Raw genomic sequence first — 15,067 nt, 5'->3', positions numbered from 1 at the left:
GACTTACAAGTGAGAACAATAGAAGCAGTTAAACTAACAGTAGGACAACAATACGTAAGTGCTATGACCCCTCTCAGTTTAATTTAGTGCAGTTTTTTTGTTTTGTTTTTTGTTTTAAATAGTAGAATAGAAGAGAAAGTGTTAGTACTACTGAATCAAGTGCTGCCGAAAAAGATACGTCTTCAGTAGTTTCTTGAAAGTGGCTACTGACTCAGAAGCTCTGGTTGAGTTAGGCAGATCATTCCACCAACAGGGAACAGTCATGGTAAAGGTCCGAGAAAGAGATTTTGTGCCTCTTTGAGAGGTTGCCACAAGAGATTAACTGAAAAACCATTTTCATTAACTGAAAATATATCTGTGTGTACTAGTTCCAGATTGTAGAGGTAGTTCCTCGATTAGTGATAAACTCATGCCTCAGCTTCATGTCCACTAGGTAATAATATATCGCCTATCGCTACTGAAGGCCCAGATTCGGAATTATATATATATATATATATATTTTTTTTTTTTGCTTAAGTTTCTCAAACCTCCCTTTACTCACCATTTGTTGAAAACAAACAAAAAACATTTTGTACCATTTCATAGTTTAGGCTAACTGTTTATCTAAATGTGATGAAGTGCTTGAATGTTTCTAACATGAATGTTCTCCAGCATCATGAATGAATGAAGAATAAACACCAACCTCTTTGTTCTTCAGGATCTTCAGTGTGTTTCATTCTGCTGGTTCTGGATCACTCGTGTTCTCACTGTCCTCTTTAATAAACTCAGTCTTTGTAGATTTCAGCTCTTCCTGATGCTTTCATGCTCGTCTTCACTTGTAGCTGATGGGAATTTACAGCATTTATTGGAGAATTGCAGTGGGAGGAGCTTCAGTGATGATGAATTGCAGTGGGAGGAGCTTCAGTGATGATGAATTGAAGTGGGAGGAGCTTCACTGATGATGAATTGCAGTGGGAGGAGCTGATCTGTCAAAATAAAAAATAATATCAGTTCCTGAATTTGTTTTTATACTAAATATCACATCTAAGCATTTATGTCTGTCTGTCTGAAATAAAGTAACTGATGCGGATGTAGGCTATAACTTATTTTATGGCTAACTAGAACACTCTCCTGCTTCTTCCATTACAATATAGGCAATATAGGAATATAAACTGTCTTGCCAATATTAACAATTGTCAGAAAAAAAAAGTTGAAAGCATGGACACAGAAATAAACGTATATTTGTGAGCAACAAATACAGTCTGTTGACACCAATGAAATGAGCTTTAAGTGTCAATTTACAGGAGATCTGAAGACATCAGCATAATAAATGAGGAGAAAACAGGAACTATTGTCATGAAATAAAGAGTGTTTTCAGCAGATCTGTTAATATTGATGAGTCTCAGACTATCAACACTCATTCAACAAGACATTCAGGATCATCAGCAGATCCTCTCACTTTATTCATCTCACAGATAGATGATAAAAGCCTGTAAAACTGCTAAATTGAGAGAAAATACTGTTGCTTCTCACAACATGACAAGGATAAAACATAAGAAAAAATATAAAAACAAACACTAAAACAGGTATTCAACTTAATTAACCACCTCATCTAAATTACTACAGCAGCATAATGTCAATATCTAAAATATATTTTGATTTTGTTCTACGTTACATTCATTGCACCATTATTCAAAACTGCTGACAACGATCCTAAAAGCTCATTATAAGTTCAATGTGAAGTTTTAGCCGTATATGTTCCAGTATATTTTAACAATGTGAAATAAGTAACAAATTTGATTTGTATATAGATCAAATAAAACGGCAGCAGTATCTCACAGATCTCAAACTTTGACTTTAGTCTTGACATTCAGTAACAGTTTCACTCCAAACATCGAGACAATCACACAAACGAACACAAAATCTCTCAGGTCTGAACAGGGGCGGCTGGCCAATAGAGGGCGCCGCCCCCCCATGAGCCAGACCACAGTTTATGAGCCACATACATAAATAAATACATGTAAATACATAAATAAATAATATATACAAATTGTCAATATATGTGTTGTGTTTGAGATATTAAATGCACCAAGTATATGTGAAAAATATGATAGAAACTCAAAATGTCTGTTTTTTCTACACTCTGTGCACGTGATCAGCTCTGGGGCGCTGGAGAAATCGCCCCAGAAAGGCGGTCTCTGGAGCAGTTTAGCCAATTGCTGATTTAAGATATAAATGTTTGACATCATCTGTAGCCAATCAGCGAGCTCCAATCCGGTCAGCTATGGGCGATTCTTTTCAGTGTTGCCAACTTAGCGACTTTGTCGCTATATTTAGCGAGTATTTAGAACCCTATAGCGACACATTTTCAAAAAAGCGACTAGCGACAAATCTATTGACTTTTTCTGGTGTTATTGGAGACTTTTGGAGACTCTCTGACGTGAAAGCACATATCGTTCTTACTCTTCTCAACGAGCAGCGGGTGCTGCCGTGGGTCCCACCCCCGTCCCAAAGCACTCACAGGCGGCCCAGTCCTCGCGCAGCAGCCCCTCCCAGCTGCAGGTAGAGCACCCCTCCGCGTACAAACTGCAAAAGAATCGCGCAAATGAGTCGCTATTTTTAGCAACTTTTCAAAGGTCACTCACTCTAGCTACGTCTACCCTGTTCAGTAAATGACTGAGAGGAGCAGCAGCACATTCATCTGTTGAGCGCACGGCCGCTGAGAGACGTGAATGAGCAGTGTTTTTCCACGGATTTATTATCTGCTTTTCTTTTTTATTTTAATTAAATAATTTAGCTTCCTTCCTTTTCTTGTGCTTACGGTATTACTTGTAATACTCACTATCACAAAGCTTTTGTTCATCCGGCTCCCGAACTCTCTCAATTCAGATAATTTTCCACATTGGCCTATAAAAAAGTTAGTCATTCACTAGGCCTATATCATAGCTTCTCGTTCTATTGTCTGACAAAACATATATAGGAAATGAGAACAGCTTTATTTTACATCATATTATAATATATTAAATACAGTATGTGAGCTGAGCATTAATTTATAGAGAAAACACATTAGACAAGCAGAACGCAAGTACGACGCGATGACGTCACGAATATGCTAATTGACGTATGACGTCATCTAGCGACATTTAGCGACTTTTAGGTAAGGCGTTAGCTACTTTACTTTGAAAATAGTTGGCAACACTGATTCTTTTATCGCCTCAAACTGCACGCACATCTCTATCAGACAGCAGCAACACTATCGGAGCTGTACACTAGAAAGGACTGGTTAGCTGGATGCGGTCATGCTAATGCCTTGTTTTGGTGATTACTTTTTAAAACAACAGTGAACGATCCAGCATGGACAGTTACCGGAGTAAGGGAAGCAGTACCTGTCTGAGAAAGTAAACAGTTTGAGTTAAATTTCAAATGCAAATGGAAAGTTTGTGCAATTTGTTTGTTTTTGTGTAAGAATGCCTCAGCCTTGTAATATGGCATTAAATAATTACTGACTTTATCACAAAGCACTGGTATCATGCAGTTTGTGTTAAAATGTGTTTGGGTAATTATTAATAATAATAATAATTATTACTTGTATTTATATAGTGTCTTTCCAAGACCCAAGGTCGCTTTACAAAGATATGTAAAGGCAGTGGTTCTCAAACTGTTGTATGTAACGTTACGTGCGTGAGGTGACAGAAGGGGGTACGGGAACAAAATTCTGAATTTTGCCGTTCATTTAAGTCGACCTCACCTTAAAATAAGATTTAAACTGAGCATGTTTTTCTATCAGGTAAAATTCTGTAAATACATGACGTCCTTGTGCAGATTGATGCCTTGGCAAATCGCACTATACTATCGTTCTAGACAATGTACCTTTGTAAAATAAGAGATTTAGGACTTACTAGCATGCAGAACAAATGATGACACAGGCTGTGCATGGAGATCGACATAAGATTCAAACTCTCTTCGATACAGACACATTCCCTGTGTGAGTTCCTGTGTTTAATGTTGATCACATTATATGAAGGTCCACACGATTGCAAATGTGACATTGATTTTATACAACAGTTCAACAAACGAAATATTAATAAGTGATGTTCATTTAGGCTACAACACAGTTGTTTCCAACAAAATAATAGCTCCAACGAAAGCCGGAGCAGAACTGCAGCACACAGCAGTGTTTGTGAACAAATCTGCGGCTTTGAACGAAACATTAGAGTCAATGATTCAATTATTAATTCATAAATACATCCACTTGCTTCGTTACTGAATGAATGACTCGATGACTCACCACCTATTTGCAGTTTTAATTTAACATTTAAAAGCATCACTTTGTTTTTACCATCATTGCGCATTTCTCTATTGATTTTTTTATTTATTTAAATCGATTTATATTTAAATATTTTCCCTTACTGAAAAAGGTTTGACTGAAGAGTGGGGGTACGCAAGATGTTAAAAGCCTCATGGGGTACAACTCTAATAATAATAATAATAATAATAATAATAATAATAATAATAATGCATTTTATTTCATGGCGCCTTTCAGAACACCCAAGGTCACCTCACAAGAAATATACAGGTCACTACACAAATCAAAACACACAACAATTAAACAGCGTAAAGTGCAGTTAAATCTCAATAAAAACATGTTATAAAAAAGCCTGAATAAAAAGATATGTCTTAAGGCGCGTTTTAAAAGTCAGCAAGCTCTGGCTATTGCGAACATCAAGAGGAAGAGAGTTCCAGCATAACTAAAAGATCTGGCACCCATGGCGGTAACTTGTAGGTCGAATCCGAGGTACCACAAGAGGAATTGAAGATGAAGATCTGAGTGCACGTGAAGGGGTGTAAACATGGAGAAGTTGAGTAAGGTTTTGTAGTGCAAGATTCTGAAGTGCCTTATAAGTGAGTAGCAAGATTTTAAATTGAACTCTATATTTTACTGGTAGCCAGTGCAACTGCTGAAGAACTGGAGAAATGTGGTCAGTATAAGGTGTTCTAGAAAGAACACGAGCTGCAGAGTTCCTGTTCTTTCTAGAACACCTTATACTGACCACATTTCTCCAGTTCTTCAGCAGTTGCACTGGCTACCAGTAAAATATAGAGTTGAATTTAAAATTTTGCTTCTCAACTCTAAAAAGATTGAGAACCTGCCTACAGAGGTCACTTACAAAGTTAGGTTAAAGATACAAACATAGAGGGATTCAAACAAATAGCAAATCAATAACCAATGTTTAATTTAGCTGAAGAGTATACAGAATTAGATCAAATATGTGTTTTTGAAGGAGAGAAGGGTGGATGTTGGACGGATGTCTTGAAGAAGAGCCAGACTATTGAAACCGACAGAATATGACACAGCCCCACCTCAGATATTTTTCACCAGCCGCCACTGGGTCTGAATAATAATAATTAATTACATTTAATATAGCGCTTTTCTGGCTAGCTACTCAAAGCGCTTTACATGGAAGGGGGAATGAATGAACTCCACATATTCTCCTCATGCTCGCTGCTGCTGCACTAAATGTGTATTTCAGCAGAAAAGACGCACAAGTATCGCTGTGATCGATGAAAACAATACAAAAATGAGTCTGTCGCTTAATCAAACTCTATAAAGTGTGTGTGATGGTTGTGTAAATATGAGAAATACCGTGAACTGCTCTCCTCAGACTCTTCTTCTTCTTCTTCTTCTTCTTCTTCTTCTTCTTCTTCTTCTTTATTGGCGGCTCGAATTAGCGCCATCTATTGTGTTTTTTGGATCAGAGACTCATTTTACTCCTTTTGTCATGTGATGCATGATAACGAGGAAGCGAGCACTTTTATTAATTGCAAAAAGTACAGAGATGACATGTTTATGATATACAACTTTGTATACAAAATGTAGTAATGTGTTCAATGTCATCAGAATACAAATGAGAAAATAAGAGTTAACAGTGATTAGCTGAAAACTGAAAGATAAAAGACAATAAAGAAGATAAAGAGAAAGAACAAAAGGGTAAGATATTAAACTATAAATCAATTACATTGTACATATTAAAATTCTTACAAATACTTGCTTTCATTACTGACGATGTAGGCCTAATTGTAGTAAGATGTATTTTAAATTCTTTCAAAAACTCAGAAAAAATGTGTTTGTTTGTTAATGGTAAACTTACATTTATGTATATAAAATTTGCCAACAGTCAAATATGAAATTTAAATATTAAACCTCTGGTATGTCTGAAATAAAATGCATAACAAAAGATGAACTATTTTAATCTTACTGAAAATGTCCTCTTAGCAATATCAATGATTGAAGCATCAGATCTGCTCTACAATACTTGATTTACACATGCAGCTGTAAACGCACAGACTTTATGTTTTTATTTTAGTAGAATCAACTTTTTCCAGTTCAACTCCTGTATCTGGTCTTTTGCTTTTCTAAACATGTTTAATTGTTCAAGAACAGAACATCTCATGTCAATACAAACACATGATTCTGAACCTCATCAACATGAAATTCATCAGTTACTTGACAAATTTTCAATTAAAGACTAATATTCATTGTTATGGTAACGCCGGTAAAACAAACGATTACCAGTTTAAACTAAAGATTGGACTCGATGTAGTGTTTCAACTTACCAAAGATCCAGTGATCATGGATATTGACATGCAGCAGGATTCATGTTTCTGACATTTAAATGTGCCTGATTGTTCAAGCCATTTCAATGGAAGTAATAATATTTTGAGTTTATTTTGGAAAACCTGAAAAAACCTGTGTTGCAAATGGAACATAGAAATTGGAATGTAAACAGTTGACCAGTGATCTAGTATAATGTAATTTGATTGGCTGTTAGATTTAGTATGAAAGTAATAGAACCCTGCGAAACAGCCAGAAGCCACTGGACTCTGGGGCAACACAGTCTTTTGACCTACACAGAACTACACAGTTAATTTGTAAGAAAAGTAAAGATCCTAAGTGTTTATATTTTATATTTTGAAATTCATATTTAAAATAGTCAAACGAAGAACTTTGGATTCAAGACTTTTATTTGATGACGTTTTGTGTTGAGTACAAAAGAACTTTGAAGTCATAAGCTAATGAGTCAGCTTGCTGCACTGACACTGATGTCGACGCCGGGGAAATACATGAAGCAAATGTGCATGTGAACACTTTATTTAAATACAATATAAGTCTAATTCCCAGTGATCACTTACATCAATGTTATATATTATATAACATTGATATAGTGATGCATTTAGTGTGACCCGGTTGCTCAGACTCGTTTCCTGTTTTTCTTCTTATTTTCTACCCAACCAAAACTATTTATACTTCCATACACATATTCCCAACAGTTTTCCAGTACCTTTTTAACTGGATGTCTTTCATCATATCCTTTTACATTCATTCAGTTTATTTTTTTAAAGTGTATTTATTTGCACTTTATAAAAAATATATTTTACCTTAGTGCTGGAAATGATCATTGTAACAATGCATTGAAAGTATACTTTAACAATACATTATAGTATACAATAGTATTTTGTACAAAATATAGCTAAGTATTATTTGTCTATTAATGTGCATTTAGCCCCGATAGCCTCTTGGACAAGTGCAAGTACATGTAGCGCTGTTGTGCTTTGGGAGACCTGAGTTTGAAACTTGGTTAGTTGAGTAAAGTTGGCAATAAATTCACAGATTCGAACTTCCCGGGTCAATAACTCCTCAGCTAAACGTTGTTACTACACAATTGACACCACTTTTTAATCGTAGTAACCAGTGCTTGAAGTGGGAAAAGAAAGGTGCCAGTACTCTCTTGCATTGGCAAATCATGACATTTAAGATTTCTACAGTGAAAAACAAAACTTATAACAAAACTTGTTGTTCCCTTTCGAGAGGTCTCTCCTATTGCGTAAGTAGCTTACGCTATGGGAAAACTCCTTTTCTCGAGAATACTGAAGTCTTTATGTAAAACGCATTGCAGCTGCACAGCTGACAGCAATGAACGAAGGAAGCTCTGCAACTTGCTCGAACCAATGACGGGGCGACTCTGAATGCGCGACCAATGAGCGCGCTTCGCGCGTCAGAGCCCGTCAAGATTGGCGTGGCCAAGAGCTATTTATTGGGCGCCCCGTCATGAGAGTTCTTTAGATTTAATCTCCTTCAGCGAACACCTTCTTCGCTGGATCCTCCGGATTATTGAAGCCTTCGCCGCCGTCGAAAAGCATACCAGCGGGATTGCTACGAGGACGCCGGCACCTTCAGCCGCCTTCGAACGCCATCCTACTGAGCCATCCGGCGTGCCACGCACGCAAGTATCTTTACATCTGTACGCCCCGCGACACTTGTAAAAGAGCAAATTTCTGAGGCGTTGTTTCAAATGCCTTCCTGCGCGTCGTGCAGAGACCTTCTCCCGGACGGGGATCGTCACATCATCTGCGCTCGCTGCCTGGGCCTGGACCACGCAGAAGCTGCTTTGACCAAGGGCGGATGCCCAGAATGTGATGACCTGGGTCTCTCCGCACTGCGGGCTCGCCTCGCCGCTTTCGCCATGAGCGAGCCCATCGCCGCCACCCCTCTGTTTGAGCCGCGCAAGAAAAAGCGCCGCTCACAGAGGCTTCCTGAACCTGAGCTCAGTGACGTCACGCCGAGCCGCCGTCTGAGCGACGGGGTCCTCGGCCCAAGATTGTGCTGAATGCTGAGCCTCGAAAGCCGTCCTAGCCACAGGAATGAGAAGAGAGAGTGCGTGTCTCGCAAAAGCCGGACCACTCTCTCTGCAAAAGCTCAAACATTACCCAGTCCCCTTACAGGCGGCTGGATATGTCCATACAGCAGTCAATGGGCCAGTCAAAGAGCTCGCTCATCTGCAAACAAACGCTGTTTTTACGGCGACGCACAGAAAACACAAAAAGAGTCTTTTTCTGCCTGTGTCACTAAGGGTTCACATGTCCACAAAGTGTACATTCCCAGATACTGTCAAAACAGTGCCAAATTCATTCCCAGCTCAGGCTGCGCGCCCCATGAATGTAGATCACGTGCCTACGGTATTGTACGCACCACTACACACAAGCACTGTTCACACAGTTATAAATTCACCCCCAGTAAAAGCGGGAAACATTATAAAAGTGACGAGTGTGCCTACCACTGTCTATGCACCCCCACTTATAAACACTGTCCTTACAGTGTCAAACACAACCCCAGCTCAGGCCGCGAGTTTTACAGACACGGCGCGCGCTGTTGTAATCACACACGCGCCCATTCACTCAGCGCGTGCCCGCGCCTCTGAGAACTACGAGCTCAGGCGATTCGCTGGCCGGGTCCCTACGTCACAGCGGCCCGCCCCTAGCCTGTATTCAGCCCATATCTGTACACGCAGCGGCATGGGAAAACATTCCAGATATGCCGAAATGGGTATTGGATATAGTAAAGCACGGATACTCGCTCCAGTTCGCTCGCAGACCACCACGTTTTACGACTGTGGTCGAGACGAAAGTGAGAAAGAAGTGTTCACATGTGCACAAACTAATAGAAAAGGGCGCTGTGGAAACTGTTCCACCCTCTATGAGCGAGGAAGGTTTTTACAGCCGCTATTTTCTCGTCCCGAAAAAAGGATGGCGGTCTCCGCCCCATCCTAGATCTCAGACACCTGAACAAAGCACTAATGATTCGCTCGTTCAGAATGTTAACAACCAAGCATATCCTCGCGCAAGTACGCCCATGAGATTGGTTTCTCTCAGTGGATCTGAAAGATGCTTACTTTCACATTCCAATAGCGCCTCATCACAGGCCGTTTCTGAGATTCGCTATCGAGGGACAGTCTTACCAGTACACAGTCCTTCCGTTCGGCCTGTCCCTGGCTCCCCGTACATTCACGAAATGTATGGATCCAGCACTTTCCCCCTTGAGACGAAGGGGAGTGCGAATACTGAATTATCTCGACGATTGGCTGGTCCTAGCACAATCAGAGAGTCAGTTAATAACACACAGATCTTGGATTATCAGCCATTTAGAATGCCTGGGTCTAAGAATCAATTTTGCAAAAAGCATACTATCTCCCAGCCAGAGGATTTCTTTCCTGGGAATAGTTCTAGACTTGATGCAAATGACAACGCGTCTCTCATCAGAGCGCGCGCTCACCATCCGGCGCCTTGCAACATCATTCAGGGCGGGCGTGCGCGCCCCCGTCAAGTGCTTTCAGAGGATGCTCTGTCTCATGGCCTCAGCATCGGCCGTACTCCAGCTAGGATTGTTGCATATGCGCCCTCTCCAACGCTGGCTCAAGAGCTGCGTCCCTACTCACGCGTGGCGTTCGGGCCACCTTTTAATCAGAGCGAACCACGGCTGTATAAAAGCCCCGACGCACTGGAAAGCCGCCGACTGGTACCAGTCAGGCGTGAGTCTGGGTGTGAACACAAGGAGAAAGATGATAACGACAGATGCCTCCAAAATAGGTTGGGGGGCCCTTTACGAGGGCAGGCCTGTCTCCGGCTTTTGGTCAAACCCGGAAAAGCGCCTACACATAAACTGTCTGGAGATGAAAGCGGTCGCTTTGGCTCTCAGAGCCCTGCTTCCACATCTAAAAAACGAACACGTCCTGGTCCGAAAGGACAACATGACGGTAGTGTCGTACATAAATCGCCAGGGTGGACTCAGGTCGAGCTCCATGCATTCAATGGCCAGGAGACTCATTTTATGGTCCCAGCACAACTTGCGCTCGCTGAGAGCAGCGCATGTGCCAGGTGCCCTGAACCAGGGGGCAGACATGCTATCCAGAGACAAGATTGAGAGACAAGTGGGCTCTCAACCCGCTGACGATTCAGTGGTTATGGAAAACCTTTGGCAAAACGGAGATCAACCTCTTCGCCTCCAAGGAGAACGCGCACTGCTCTCTTTTCTTCACGAAAAGCACGGACGCACTCGCCCAGAGCTGGCCGAGCCGCCCCTTATATGCCTTTCCCCCGATCGCGATGCTGCCACAGGTCATCAGTCGGGTCAGAGAGGAGCAAAACGCAGTGCTTCTGATAGCCCCACTCTGGAAGAACCAAACATGGTTTCCAGATCTGATGCAAATGCAATCTGCACCACGGCCGATTCCACTGAGGCCAGACCTCCTCAGTCAGGCCAGCGGGATGATATTTCATCCCCGCCCCAATCTGTGGGCCCTTCATGCATGGCCCCTCAACGGGTTCCCAGGAACCTCACGAGCGGAGCACTAAAAACCATCGCTGAGGCGCGGGCGCCCTCCACGAGACGCTTATATGCTCAGAAATGGAAAGTGTTCAGTGACTGGTGTAATGCCAAGGGCCTGAACCCTGAAACATGCGAGATTACGAACGTACTCGCTTTTCTACAAGGGCTTCTGGAGGCGGGCCGCACCCCCTCCACGCTCAAAGTATATGTGGCGGCCATCACAGCGTCACACGACCCTGTAATGGAACATCCATTGGGGAGAAACGACCTAATTATTCGTTTCCTAAGGGGCGCTAGGAGGATGAACCCTTCACGCCCCCCCTCAGTGCCGATCTTAGACCTAGCTACTGTCCTAGACGCTCTTAAGGGGCCCCCGTTCGAACCACTCCGAACCGTGCACCTTAAACAGCTCTCGCTTAAGACTGCGCTCTTGCTGGCACTCGCCTCGGTCAAGAGAGTGGGCGACCTGCACGCGCTTTCGACAAGCGCTGCCTGCCTAGAATTCGGACCTAAAGACTGCAGGGTCGTCCTTAGACCGAAACACGGGTATATTCCTAAAGTGCTCACCACTCCCTTCAGAGCACAGGTTATCTCCCTAACTGCGCTGTCGTCTCCAGCAGACGAACACAACGCTAACCTACTCTGCCCCGTTAGGGCTCTCAGAGTGTATTTGGAGCGTTCTGCCCTATTCAAACAGACAGAACAACTGTTTGTATGCTTTGGCGGCCGTACGAAAGGTTCCGCCTTTTCAAAGCAGAGAATCTCTCACTGGATAGTTGAGGCTATAGCTCTGGCTTATGAAGCTAAGGGACTTCAATGCCCCTGGGGAGTCAAAGCACACTCCACCAGGAGTGTGGCTTCTTCCTGGGCATGGTCGAGCGGGATACCGATCGAGGATATTTGTGCGGCGGCAGGCTGGGCCTCACCGTCCACATTTATCAGGTTCTACAACCTACAGGTCCCGACATTGCATTCCAATGTACTATCAGCATGATGCTAGTTGAACTACGAGTTCGTATCTAGATTATGTATGTGCTTGTGTCACACTGAGCGCCTTCTAGCCGCTCTGTATTTTTTCCCACATATAAAGCTCGCCTCTGCCGGCTAGTTGGATGATAACTTTGCTTTTCAGCTCAGGCACCTGCCTCTGGCTATCATAAGGCGAAGTTCAGCATGCACGGCGTTTTGCATGGTGTTCCCATAGCGTAAGCTACTTACGCAATAGGAGAGACCTCTCGAAAGGGAACGACTCGGTTACTAACGTAACCTCGGTTCCCTGAGAGGAGGGAACGAGTATTGCCTAAGCTGCCGTGCTTGTGCTTGGTTAGTTCGCTTCAGTCGTTTTAACCTAAAGAACTCTCATGACGGGGCGCCCAATAAATAGCTCTTGGCCACGCCCATCTTGACGGGCTCTGACGCGCGCGGGAGCGAAGCGCGCTCATTGGTCGCGCATTCAGAGTCGCCCCGTCATTGTTTCGGGCAAGTTGCCGCAGCACAGCCAATGACCGAGCTTCCTTCGTTCATTGCTGTCAGCTGTGCAGCTGCAATGCGTTTTACATAAAGACTTCAGTATTCTCGAAAAAAGGAGTTTTCCCATAGCGTAAGCTACTTACGCAATACTCGTTCCCTCCTCTCAGGGAACCGAGGTTACGTAAGTAACCGAGTCGTTATTTATTAACAACATAAATGTAGCCTATTAAAACAAGTCGTGCGTGTGTGCACGTGCGTGTGTGCGAAAACGGAACTCCTCCAAGTCTGCAAGTCCAAAAATACATTTAGATTATTACATTTTATTTAATTAAATGCATTTATGGTGAGATTATTATATTTTCATGTCAATCTGTGTTTTGACCACGAACCATGAGCTGTCACTTTAATTCACTGCGTGCAGCACAGCAAAAATACACTCGGAACGATCTCTGCACTGCTGTATACGCACAGCAGCAGGAGCGCATTGACTAACCGCATGCGCTTGCAGTGTGAAAGCTCGAACCTGTTAACATGGGTGCGGAAAAAATACGCACTGCAAACGAAGTATATTAACGGGCGTGACACTGGCGCTTTTTCTGTCAGTGGTCGAGTACCGGCTACATGCGAGAAGTAGCGGTACGCAAGAAAAAGTGCAGGTACGCTTAAGAGTAAAATGTAGAAGTGCCGGTACTGCGTACCGATGAGTACCGCCCCACTTCGAGCACTGGTAGTAACGTAGACAAGCAGCTACAATCTAATTTTCCTCGAAACGAGCTTTCCTTCGCAGTGGATAAAATACATTGATCTCTATGCGCAGGCGGCTGAGAGACAGATCCGAAGGGACCGTCTGCAAAGTGCAAACCCCGAAAAGCGTTACTACGAAAACAGTCAATAACTTCACTGTCACACACTATAGTGTCACCAAATTTAGTTCACACACCACTGCTATCCTTATGGTTATACTACAACACTTGTTTTGAAAAAAAAAAATTTTACATAATTTTTATGATTTATATTCATGAAAAATATTCAATAACTTCACTGTAATACACTGCATTGTTGCCAAATTCAGTTCACACATCACTGCTTTCCTGATGGTTATACTACAACACTTATTTTGGAAAAAAATTAGAGGTGGGCATTGATTAATTTTTTAATCTAGATTAATCTCACTGGAATCTTGGAATTAATCTAGATTAAAATGGCTCATTTGAACTCTGCCGAAGGCATTCAGAATATGTGTGCTACCCAAATAATGACTAAAAGTAAGTCTTTGAGAATAGTTCGCCTCGCGTAGGGATGTGAATTTCTGCCAAAAATGCCATTCGACAATAGAGGAGCAAAAGTCGAATATCGTTCTAAAAACATTATAAAATAAAATAAATAAATAAAACGCACAATTACATTGACAGAAAGGGAGGCCAATTTCACATTTAGCGATTTGTCATCAAACAAACTGTTTATTAATTGAACAAGTAACATGTTTTCGTCGTTTTTTTTTAACATAGTAACTTAGGCTAATTGGAAGAAGAAAAAAACAACTAGAATGTACATTTCCAGAAGAAAATGTGAAGTGGTGCTTGCAGTGGCAAAACTCGCCACTCGGTTGCTAGGGTGTGGTACATGATTGCATACGAGCCAACAAACATGTCTGTACTATGTTCTGGTGCTGAGATATGGCTTATTCATGTTGTTCAGGTGGTTGCTAGGGCGTTGCTAGGGTGTTCTGAGTGGTTGCTAGGGTGTTTTGGGTGGTTGCTAGGGGTATTCTGGGTGGTTGCTAGGGTGTTCTGGTTGGTTGCTAGGGTATTTTGGGTGGTTGCTAGGGCGTTGCTAGGGTGATCTGGGTGGTTGCTATGGTGTTGCTAGGCAGTTGCTAGGGTATTCTGGGTGGTTGCTAGGCGGTTGCTAGGGCATTCTGGGTGGTTGCTAGGGCGTTGCTAGGCGGTTGCTAGGGTGTTCTGGGTGGTTGCTAGGGTATTCTGGGTGGTTGCTATGGTGATGCTAGGCGGTTGCTAGGGTATTGTGGGTGGTTGCTAGGATGTTGCTAGGTGGTTGCTAGGGTATTCTGGGTGGTTGCTAGGGCGTTGTTAGGCGGTTGCTAGTGTGTTCTGGGTGGTTGCTAGGTGGTTGCTAGGGTATTCTGGGTGGTTGCTATGGTGTTGCTAGGCGGTTGCTAGGGTATTCTAGGTGGTTGCTAGGATGTTGCTAGGTGGTTGCTAAGGTATTCTGGGTGGTTGCTATGGTGTTACTAGGTGGTTGGTAGTTGTCACAGATGGTTACTATTGGAGTTCTTAACACTTTCTTGGTATGATTTAGCACTTACCTAATCGCTATTAGCATGTAGCTATTCACAGCTAGCATGTGTAGCATGTTGGAAGCCCTGTTTGCTAGGATGAGTCAAAAGAGCCAAACCACATCTCTATACGATGTTCTGATGCAGAGATATAGGTCTTG

General features: G+C 42.5%; 1 protein-coding gene across 10 annotated transcripts in view; it reads right to left on the bottom strand.

Annotated features, from left to right (window-relative positions):
- LOC143746091 (uncharacterized) overlaps window positions 1-15,067 on the bottom strand; it is a 606,033-nt gene that overhangs the window by 244,494 nt on the left and 346,472 nt on the right. For 2 of the 10 annotated variants that reach the window (XM_077237829.1, XM_077237823.1), the window contains exons 1-2: window positions 5,624-5,695; window positions 683-965 (exon numbers count right to left, since the gene is read on the bottom strand). The exons of 3 other annotated variants lie outside the window; for them this stretch is intronic. Coding sequence is in view for 5 of the 7 variants with exons in the window: in XM_077237823.1 (XP_077093938.1) it covers window positions 683-716 (34 nt within the window). In the remaining 2 variants the exon portion in view is untranslated. Of the gene's footprint in view, window positions 1-682; window positions 966-2,442; window positions 2,566-5,623; window positions 5,696-15,067 lie in introns of those variants that run through there. 5 more of the 10 variants (XM_077237830.1, XM_077237824.1, XM_077237826.1 and 2 more) reach the window with 5 other exon arrangements.

The sequence above is a fragment of the Siphateles boraxobius genome, unplaced genomic scaffold (assembly GCF_051911475.1).
Source record: "Siphateles boraxobius isolate OS27281-9 unplaced genomic scaffold, OSU_SipBor_1 21, whole genome shotgun sequence".
NCBI lineage: Eukaryota > Metazoa > Chordata > Actinopteri > Cypriniformes > Leuciscidae > Siphateles > Siphateles boraxobius.
Note: the sequence above shows the minus strand (reverse complement) of the source record. Positions and strands in the feature narration are given on the sequence as shown.